Source organism: Leptopilina boulardi, unplaced genomic scaffold, assembly GCF_019393585.1.
Source record: "Leptopilina boulardi isolate dan_hultmark-lab unplaced genomic scaffold, ZJU_Lbou_2.1 LbouV2_266, whole genome shotgun sequence".
NCBI classification, from domain to species: Eukaryota; Metazoa; Arthropoda; class Insecta; order Hymenoptera; family Figitidae; genus Leptopilina; species Leptopilina boulardi.
Genome location: NW_026137825.1, coordinates 3,923,149 through 3,934,320, shown reverse-complemented (window position 1 = coordinate 3,934,320; position 11,172 = coordinate 3,923,149). Strand labels below are relative to the sequence as shown.

At 20.8% G+C, this 11,172-nt stretch overlaps 3 protein-coding genes across 3 annotated transcripts in view; all 3 read left to right on the top strand.

Moving 5' to 3' along the window:
- The window catches only part of LOC127281203 (N-alpha-acetyltransferase 40), a 54,144-nt gene that overhangs the window by 9,584 nt on the left and 33,388 nt on the right, over positions 1–11,172 (top strand). The gene's annotated exons all lie outside the window — the stretch shown is intronic.
- LOC127281197 (probable transaldolase) lies at positions 201–4,650 on the top strand. The gene is made up of 6 exons (XM_051304796.1): positions 201–559; positions 944–1,067; positions 1,156–1,395; positions 3,386–3,511; positions 3,681–3,817; positions 4,241–4,650. The coding sequence occupies exons 1-6, from the start codon at positions 463–465 to the stop codon at positions 4,513–4,515; spliced, it is 999 nt and encodes a 332-aa protein (XP_051160753.1). The 5' UTR covers positions 201–462; the 3' UTR covers positions 4,516–4,650.
- On the top strand, positions 4,850–6,473 carry LOC127281206 (uncharacterized). Its single transcript, XM_051304807.1, has 3 exons — positions 4,850–5,034; positions 5,137–5,220; positions 5,763–6,473. The coding sequence occupies exons 1-3, from the start codon at positions 5,002–5,004 to the stop codon at positions 5,961–5,963; spliced, it is 318 nt and encodes a 105-aa protein (XP_051160764.1). The 5' UTR covers positions 4,850–5,001; the 3' UTR covers positions 5,964–6,473.

The following is an 11,172-nucleotide window of genomic DNA, read 5'->3' as shown; positions in this document are numbered from 1 at the left end:
AATAATGTAGCAGACGAAAATTGTCAATTATTTTTATTTTTAAGTGAAACCTCCGAAATGTGAACATTAGGGCCAGAATTGGAAAAGATCATGAGAATGTGAACTAAACTTAATGTAGCTATCAACTACACAACCCTGCAAAATACGTCAATTTGCGCAATACTATTTTATTTAAAAAATATACCAAAAATAAATTTAAAAATTATCTTTTTTTGTTTTAAGAATTATTTTTTTATTAACTAGAAAATATTTACAAAAAAATTTTAAGTATAGTTTGTAAATAATTATGCTGTGACGGCAAAATAATTTTATATCAATTATATCATCGCAGCATTTATCACGTGATAGTTCGTGCTCTCACATTTTGTTACTATTAAACCACGAGGGTTTGTTAAGTTAAGAAGCATTCTTGATACATTGTTACTGTAATAAACAATAAATTTACAAAAAAAAAAAGAAAAAATGGGTGAACCACAATGTAAAAAAGTTAAAATTGGAAATACTCTTGAACAATTGAAAAATATGACAACAATTGTTGCTGATACCGGTGATTTTCAAGGTTAGTTATAATTTTTCTTTTATAATTTCAGCCATACTATGACTTGACAATAAAATAGAAAAATAATATAAATTACGTCAAAGGCGAAGGTTATTTATTTGCCATTTACATTAAACTTGTGAATAGAAGACGTTTTTTTTTTTTTGCTTTTTTTTATCATTACTATAACAATAATATTTATTTATTATTACTATTATATAATTGATTGCCCAATTGTTAATGGATTATAAATGATTATGAGATTCCTGGAGAAAAATATCTATATTTAGAAAGAGAAACTCGCTTTTAAGAATTTTTAACAAAATATAATACAATTTTACTATTTATTTATCTATTTATTATCTATTTTACTCTATTATGTAATTTATTTTTTTTAAAAAAAAGCAATGGAACAATTTAAGCCAACTGATGCGACAACAAATCCATCTTTAATTTTATCTGCTGCTAATCAAAGCAAATATTCACATTTAATAGACAAGGCAGTGCAATATGCCAAAAAAGTTGGCTCGTAAGTAATAAAAAAAAAAATTTCTATAATTAAACTACATATAGGTAGGTGAGGATAAATTTTTTATTTTTTCACTATATATTTACAGAACTTTGGAGGAACAAATTGAAGCTGCATTGGATATGACTTGCGTTTTATTTGGTCAGGAAATTTTGAAAATAATTCCTGGTCGAGTTTCAACTGAGGTTGATGCTCGTTTGTCATTTGATAAAGAAGCAAGCATTGAAAAGGCAAAAAAATTGATTGAACTTTATGAAAATGCTGGCATACACAAGGATAGAATTCTCATTAAGCTTGCAAGTACCTGGGAAGGTATTCAAGCTGCAAAGTAAATAATTTCTTTTTTTTTTTATTATAATTTCCGACATTAATTTTGCCCTTGAAATAATTTTTATTACTTTCAATAGATTTTTTTTGGAGATGTTTTGTTCTTGAAATAATTCTTATCATTTTCAATAGATTTTTTTTTTTTGAGATGTTTTGCCCTTGAAATAATTCTTATCATTTTCAATAGATTTTTTAAAGATGCATAATAAAAAAAAAAACATAAATTTAATTTCTTCAAAAATTTTCATTTAACAGAATTTTATATTCTAAAATTTACTTTTGGTCAAAATTTTTATTTTTTCGAATAGAAATTTTATTTAACCGAATTTTTATATTGAATTTTTGAACCAGACGAATTTTTATTTTCGAAAATTTTGATTTCAACGAATTTGAATTTGTAAAAATTATTATTTGCTCAAATCGACAGAATATGTAATTTAAATTTATTTTACAAAAAACAATTCTTTTCTAGCCGAATTTTCATTTGTTCGAATTTATATTTTACAGAATTCTTAAAACGTCGAATTTTTCTTTTACAGAATTTTCATTTATTCTAATTTATATTTTCCTAATTCTTAAAACGTCGAATTTTTCTTTTACACAATTTTCGTTTATTCTAATTTATATTTTCCTAATTCTTACAACGCTGAATTTTTCTTTCTACAGAATTTTCATTTATTCTAATTTATATTTTCCTAATTATTAAAACGTCGAATTTTTTATTTTACAGAATTTTCTTTTCTCCGAATAAATGTCGGTGAGAAAAATTTTGTTGGCAATTTTTAAAAATAATCATAATTTCATTAATAACTTCTGATTGGTAAATTTTAAAAATTTGCAGCTAAATTTTTCTGCCAAATATTTATTATAATGCAAAAGTTACGTTATTAAATTTTGACCTTTTTAGAATTTTATAAAATATAAATTAGCAAATGAAAATTCGATGAGAAAAGAAATATTTCTGTTAAATAAAAACTATTTTCACATCTATTTAAATAAAAATTCCAGCAAAAATAATAATTCAGTAAAATTCTAAATTCGTTGAAATAAAAATTCAGTAAAATGAAAATTCTAAATTAAAATTCTGTAATATAGAATTTAAATTTTAATATTCTGAAAGTATTTTAAGTAAAACTTTAATTGAAATTCTAAAAAATTAATTTTACAGCTCATTAATGACTTTGAAAAAAATATTTTCAATTGATTCTAAATATTTTTTGAGTTTGAAATATTAATATGAAGTAAATTTAAATATTTAAAATTGTATTTTGATTTAATGTGGAATTTTAAATGTCTAAAAAATATCGATGTCTTTTATGCAATTAAGTGGAAATCGGCTTTAATTTTTTTTTTTTTGCCCGTCAGTCGATTAATACGGAAAATTTCAAGAAGACAATTTTTTTTTTCATTAAGGGTAGAAAAATTGAGCTTTTTTTTAGCATTTTGAATAAATTCACTTGTATCAAAATGTCTGTAGGTCAAAAATCCAAAGGACCCATAAAAAATATGGATTTATCTATGGATTAATTCGAATTATATTGTAATAAATAATAAATTGAGATGTGCTTATTTTCTACATAGCACATTTTAAAGGCAATGGTTTCTTCAAGTGAATAATACTTTTTTTTTGTTTCATTGATTTTTTCTTGTAATTTTTTCTGAGATTTTTGTCTATTAATTGAATTTTCTGAATTTTCTTTTTATTTTGTCAAAATACTGCAAATAATAAATGGTTATCCTTCGTCATTCACATTAGCAATTAAAAGCAATTTAAAAAATTAATTATTAATAATAATAAATTCTATCAAATGAAATTTTTTTAAAAAATTAATTTTAGAGCATTTTTTGTTTGTAGATTCTTGAAAAATCTATCGAAATTGATAAAAAATATTCTAATGGGAGAAAAAAGTAAATTTTTATATAATTAATTAATTATTTTTTCATAATTATTAAATTCTCATAATTAGTTATATTACAAATTTTCTTTTTAGAATTTTGGAAGAGAAATATGGCATTCATTGTAATTTAACACTATTATTTTCATTCGCACAAGCCGTTGCCTGTGCAGAAGCTGGAGTGACTCTAATTTCTCCCTTCGTTGGTAGAATACTTGATTGGTAAGAATGTCTCATAATTATTTTTTTTTTTTTAAAAAGTAATTAATTAATTTTTAAAATAGTTTTAGTACAATTTTTTGGGAAAAATTTGTCTTTCTCTGTAATAATTTTATTTAGAAAAAATTAGTTTTCTTGCTAATAAATTGTTTTCCATTTTTTTTTAAAATAGGTATATTGCAAATACAGAGAAAAAATCATACGAAGGAAAAAGCGATCCAGGTGTGATTTCAGTGACGAAAATTTACAATTACTACAAAAAGTTTGGCTATAAAACAGTTGTGATGGGTGCTTCATTCCGAAATGTTGGTAAGTATTATTTAATTAAAATTTTTAAAAAAGTTAATTTTTTTTTATTAATAAATCATTGAATGATAAATTTAATAATATTGATAATAATATTAATATTTTCAAAAAATATTTGTATTTTTCTCAAAGAAAGTATTTGAATTAAACATTAAAACTAATTAATAATTTGGAAATAATAGATTTTTAAAGTAAATTCCGTAATAGTTTGAATATTTTTTTTTTTTTTTTTTGCTATATCAGAATAAATTTTAAACAAAAATTATCGAAATTTATTTTTGAAAACATGAATAATTTTGTTATAATTTCTATGATAAAATTTCTCGAATCAAATTTTAAATAAAATATTTTATTAACGTTTTGATTTTTAATAAAGATTTTTAAAAAAAAAATTTTTTTTAAAATCATCCTTTTTTTTGGCAACAGGTGAAATTAAGGAATTGGCAGGTTGTGATTATTTGACAATAAGTCCCAAACTACTTGAGGAATTAGAAAAAAGTAAAGATATAATTCACAAAACATTGGACGCTGAAACAGCAAAAAAATGTAATTTGCAAAAAATTGAATTAAACGAATCACAATTTAGATGGATGTTAAATGAAGATCAAATGGCAACGGATAAATTGAGTGATGGTATTCGTAAATTTTCAATTGATGTACGTAAATTAGAAAAATTATTACAAGAAAAACTTCAAGGTTAATTCATTATTTATTTATTTTTTTTTATTATTCGCTGTTTACAAATTGCGATAACAGAAGTAATAATATTTGTTTGTAAAATGAAAATGTATATTTTTTAAAAAGAATAATAAATTTTCAATATGGGGAAAAGAAAAGTATTTTATTTTGTTTTCCTATTTGCTTTTGAGAATCGTTTCAAAATTCAAAAAATTCAAAAGATTTTAAATTATTTAAAAAATATCAAAATTTGAATATCTACAAGTGGTAAGTTAGAATTTTGAATTTTTAAAATAATAAGGCGGTGCTGCCATCTTGCGGTCACGTTGAAAAATTTCTATTTAAATAGTATTATACATCTGTGTCCGTCGTCAACGGCTTTAGGCTAAAATCAATGTATAAAAATAACACACATCTTTGACAGTTTTTTTTAACATCATTTTTATAGAATCAAAACGCGGGACAAAAATTAAAACAGTGTTTTTTTTTGAAGAGGAATATTAAAAAAAATGGAATCAGCAATTATGAATTTAGAAGAAAGTGTAAGTCAATAACCTTTCTAAACAATGCGGTTTTAGTATATATATCTATATTTATATACCAACCTTATATATTTACCTTTTGTTTTGAAAATGTATGAAAAGGTTCAAAAAGCTGATGGAAAATTGGACATGATTGCTTGGCAGATTGACGTTTTTGAAAAAGAATTTCAAGATCCTGAAAGCGAGGTAATTCTTTTCAGTTATCATTTTTGGTTTTTTTTTTATTTTTATACAAAAAAAACATAAAATAGTTACTAGAACTTTAAGAATATTTTATGATAATTTTATTAACAATATTGTCTGTGAAAAAAAATTTTGTATTTGTTTTAAATTTTAATAATTCATTTTAAAGGTAAATATTAAGTACCTGAAGTTTTGAACGAAATTTATTATTTTTTTAACTTTAAATTTTATTATATAAAATATTTTTTGTATCCGAAAATAAGATTTTTTTTTAATTAAATTAAAGTAATTTTTTATTTCAATTGTAGTATTTATTTATTTATTTTTCAAAGTTAATGCCTTTTGGTATTGAACGAACTTCCGGTACATGCAAATAAATTTAAATTATTATATAATACAAAAATATTTTAGTCGTAGTAATTTTTTAAAAATTTATAATCGAAAAAAATTATTTCATTCAATTTGAACGTTGAGAACTTCAATTTTTTTTTTTTTTTAATGAAAATTTTGGAAAAATATTTTGATATTATTAACATTAATTTTAGATTTCTGTACTACGACTTCTTCGTTCAGTAACACAAGTAAAAGAAGAATATCAAACATTGCGTCAAGATATTCTTGAGGTTCATCAATTGCAAAAACAATTGTCAGATTCATTAAGGGCCCAACTCTCACAAGTGCAGGGGCACTTTAATATATTACGAAACAAAATTATAGGACGCAGTAAAATTCCTCGACTTCAGTAAGATGACGAAATTTCAAAAAAGAAAATATATAACAAAACTTTCTTCATATTATTCTAAAAAAAAAAAAAAACAATACTCAATATTTGTGAAACAAACAATTTTTTGAATAATATTCGACAAATTTTAATCAAAGAAAAAAAAAAAATGCAAATCAAAAAATTATTTCCGACTATTTTCAAAATAGTGAAAATTTAAACTTATTTAATTTTGCAGCTCTGCGAGCATTTTCTTATTTTATTTTCAAATGAGAAAGTTTGATAAATAATAATTTTATGGCGCTAATTTTTGTGCAAATAATTAAGTTCAGATTTTACAAATATTTAGGCATATTATAGTAGGCAAAATAGAGAATTATAATTATTAAATTATTTAAAATATATAATAGATAGAAATTTTTTTTTGCACTCTAGTAACGTAGAAATGTTGTGCAAAACAAAAGCTTTCTATATTAAGAAATTAATGACCTAAAAAATAAAGTTCAATTAATACTTTGCATGCTTCCAAAATTTAGATGAATGTTGTAGCATTTTTTCCTTTTTTTTTTGCTATTAATTGCTAATGTGAATGACGAAGGATAACCATTTATTATTTGCAGTATTTTGACAAAAGAAAAAAATTCACAAAATTCAATTAATCGACAAAAATCTCAGAAAAAATTACAAGAAAAAATCAATGAAACAAAAAAAAAAGTATTGTTCACTTGAAGAAAACCATTGCCTTTAAAATGTGCTATGTAGAAAATAAGCACATCTCAATTTATTATTTATTACAATATAATTCGAATTAATCCATAGATAAATCCATATTTTTTATGGGTCCTTTGGGTTTTTGACCTACAGACATTTTGATACAAGTGAATTTATTCAAAATGCTAAAAAAAAGCTCAATTTTTCTACCCTTAATGAAAAAAAAAAAAAATTGTCTTCTTGAAATTTTCCGTATTAATCGACTGACGGGCAAAAAAAAAAAAAATTAAAGCCGATTTCCACTTAATTGCATAAAAGACATCGATATTTTTTAGACATTTAAAATTCCACATTAAATCAAAATACAATTTTAAATATTTAAATTTACTTCATTTTAATATTTCAAACTCAAAAAATATTTAGAATCAATTGAAAATATTTTTTTCAAAGTCATTAATAAGTTGTAAAACTAATTTTTTAGAATTTCAATTAAAGTTTTACTTAAAATACTTTCAGAATATTAAAATTTAAATTCTATATTACAGAATTTTAATTTAGAATTTTCATTTTACTGAATTTTTATTTCAAACGAATTTAGAATTTTACTGAATTATTATTTTTGCTGGAATTTTTATTTAAATAGATGTGAAAATAGTTTTTATTTAACAGAAATATTTCTTTTCTCATCGAATTTTCATTTGCTAATTTATATTTTAGAAAATTCTAAAAAGGTCAAAATTTAATAACGTAACTTTTGCATTATAATAAATATTTGGCAGAAAAATTTAGCTGCAAATTTCAAAATTTACCAATCAGTTATTAATGAAATTATGATTATTTTTAAAATTTGCCATCAAAATTTTTCTCACCGACATTTATTCGGAGAAAAGAAAATTCTGTAAAATAAAAAATTCGACGTTTGAAGAATTAGAAAAATATAAATTGGAATAAATGAAAATTCTGTAGAATTAAAAATTCAGCGTTTTAAGAATTAGAAAAATATAAATTAGAATAAATGAAAATTGTTTAAAAGAAAAATTCGACGTTTTAAGAATTCTGTAAAAGATAAATTTAAACAAATGAAAATTCGGAAAGAAAAGAATTGTTTTTTGTAAAATAAATTTTAAATTAATATTCTGTCGATTTGAGCAAATAATATATTTTTTCAAATTCAAATTCGTTGAAATCAAAATTCTCGAAAATAAAAATTCGTCTGAGTAAAAAATTCAATGTAGAAATTCGGTTAAATGGAATTTCTATTAATATGAAAAAATAAATATTTTAAAAGTAAATTTTTTTGGAAATAAAATTCTATCAAATGAAAATTTTAACAAATTAAATTTCGAGCTTATTTTTGTGTCTCTTTTTTCTTAAATTTAGTAAAGTTTACTTAAAAGTAATTTTTTAGTTTGACTTGCATGTTTTTCAAAACTATAAGCATGAAATTTTAATTTTTCAATTAAAAAAAAAAAATTTTAATTATCAAAACAATAATTGTGAAAAATTCTAATGTAGTGTGTATATATATAAGAGAAAAATGGTCTGGAACACATTTATCACGTGCCAATTATTTATAGAAAGTAGTTTTAGATTACATATCAAAATTTGTGCACATCTATCGTATTTCAAAAAAAAAACCTCTTATAAACTGTATGTACCAGTTTTAGAAAATTAAAAAAAAAATGTTATAAATTTTAATCAATGAATATTGGTAATAATTTTGAAAAAGAATTTTAATTCATAATTGAAAAAAAAAATTGATGAGCTTTAAAATATTAATTAATATTATTAATTAATATTATATTTAAAAATTGTACAACTAATGGAAAAAAATAAAATTACTTTTTTTTCCGCTAGTTATAGATACAAAATTAATTTTTTTTTAAGTTCATTTATGTGTATAAGTTAACCCTTCCTTAAACGAAGGTTAGTTAATAATAATAATACTATTTTTGACACATTTTTACAAAAAAAAAAAAAGAAACACATTTTTGTTACAATGGAAATTATCAGAATTTTTCTCAATTTGATAAAAATATTATATTTACATTAAGAGGAAAAAAAAAAAGAAAATTGTTAGTAAAATATTTTTTCTAAAATATAGACGAAAATAAAATTTTATTATAAATATTATAATTTTATGTTGACCTTTATCTTGATGCGTCATAATTATGCCCATATATATAAAGGTAGCGCATATATTTAAAATCTGTATTCATTATATCTTGGCACAAAATATATTATCTAAATAGTGAAATATTGTAAATTTACAATAATTTTATTGTTAAATAATTTATTATAATATATATCAAATTATTATATTATATACAAGTGCTCAATATTTCGATGTATATTTAATCAGATGAGTCTTAGGGAGTGTTTTAGAAAAAAAAAACTTCATCTTTTTAGATATTTATCGTGTATATTCAAGCGAAATAAATTCTTATCTCAGTAGCAGTTAAAGGATTTTTCTTTTTATTTCAATTTTTTTTTCCTTTTACAATTTTTTTTTTTTATTTTAATATTCAGTCTACTTTTTTTTTTATTTTTAATATGAATAACCATGACTTGCGGTGAGACATACATATAGCTATGCGGATTTTAATGGTGTGAAACAATTTATTGTTTCTGAGTCATCTCAACATAATATAATGGAAATATTTTAAAGATTCTCTCATTCTGAATATAAAAAAAACAAAGGAATAAATAATTATAATTTATTTGATGTCAACATGATTAAACTTTCTCGCATTAATATATAATTATAGATTTTAATTTTTTTTTCAAATTTTTGTTTCAGGGTGAAAAAATTCGTTTCCTGTCGAGAAACGCCCCTTATAAATATAATAATTATATAAATAACCAAAAAAAAATTGAGAAAGAAATCTAGAAACGAAAAATTATTTAATACGATCTAATTATTTATTTATGATTTTATATAATTTTTTTTTTTACTTTTGATTTAATTTGGAAAAAAGTGAGATTAAAAAATTTCGCGATGAAAAAAAAAAAATACTTTTCTGAACAGAAAACATCTACTGAAAGGGTTATTGATCCTCTTCCCTCTTTTGAGACCTTTCTCTCACCTTTAAACTTCACTCATCTATATTGCGGTTAATTCACAGTTTTATTGCAAGTCGCGATCAAGGAATCAATTTTTTTTTTTTTAGTTTTTTTCACATATTTCCTTTATTCTTAATATTGAAAAAAATTATTAACTGCTATTATTATATATATTATTAACTACTATTAATATTAATATTATTAATTATAAAATAATATTAAATAAAATATTTAAATTTTGATAAAAATATATTTAATTCAATTTGTGTTTTTTAGAAATATAAAAAAATAACATTTTTAGGTATAAAATAAAAACTGAATTCCTTTTTTTTTATAAAATAAAATAAAATAAAATTTCCAGGAGATGATAATTAAAATTTAATATGGAGAGAGAGAGAATTAAAAAAAAAATTCCAACTCATAAATACGATCACATTCTTAATTTGTGAAAGGTGCACGTCCTTTTGTTTTAAAAATAAGTCTTACGGTCACTATTAGAATTAAATATGTTATCGTTTTCACCAAAGAATAAAGCTTTCTCTATATATTTTTTATTCTTTAAATTTCAAATTTTTATTATTAATTTTCTTCCCCGTCAAAGAAGAATAATTCATTAATAGATTTTATTTTTCTCCATTTGTATACTTATTACAAAATTTTATAATTTTTTTTTCTCCCGCAAAATTTAAAAAATTAATAGTGAATAAAAATAATAATTTCATTATTTTAAATGTAATTTTAGAATTTTTTAGTTATTAATAAAATCACTATAAGTTTTTCGTATTTTTTTTAATTATTATTTAATTTTTAATTATTTTTTTTTATTTTTTGTTTTTTTATTTTTTATTTTTTACTATTATTTTATTTTTTTTTAAATTGTTTTTTATTTATTTATAACTATAAAATTAGGTTTGGAAAGTAAATTCTATATGTAAATTATATATATATACAAGATTGACATACTGTGTCTTCGGTAGAAAAATATTTTAAATATAATATATCATGACATTCGTTTCGCTATTTGTAAAAAAAAAGTTATTTCTCAACCGTTAATTTTCTAGAGAAAGTTTTTACAAATTTTTTTTTTTTTTTTTTACTAATTTAAGAACAAGTGTCACATTTGCATTTAAAAAAAAAAAAAGAAAAACAATAAAAGTATAAACAAACACACACCTCTACTTATGTTACATTTCTTTCCATCAGATATAATCAGATAATTTCTAACAAATTGCACTTTCAAAAAAAAATACACTTTTTTTGTATTTTACCTGTATTAATAATTCACAAATATAATTAATAAATTTAAATTCGGAAAAATTAAATTTTTAACAATGAAAATAAATAAATATTAATAAATAATGAAATAAATAATAATATAATAATAGTATAATAATAATAATAATAATGGTATAATAGTATAATAATAGTTTAATAATAATAATAGTAATATAATAAATAAT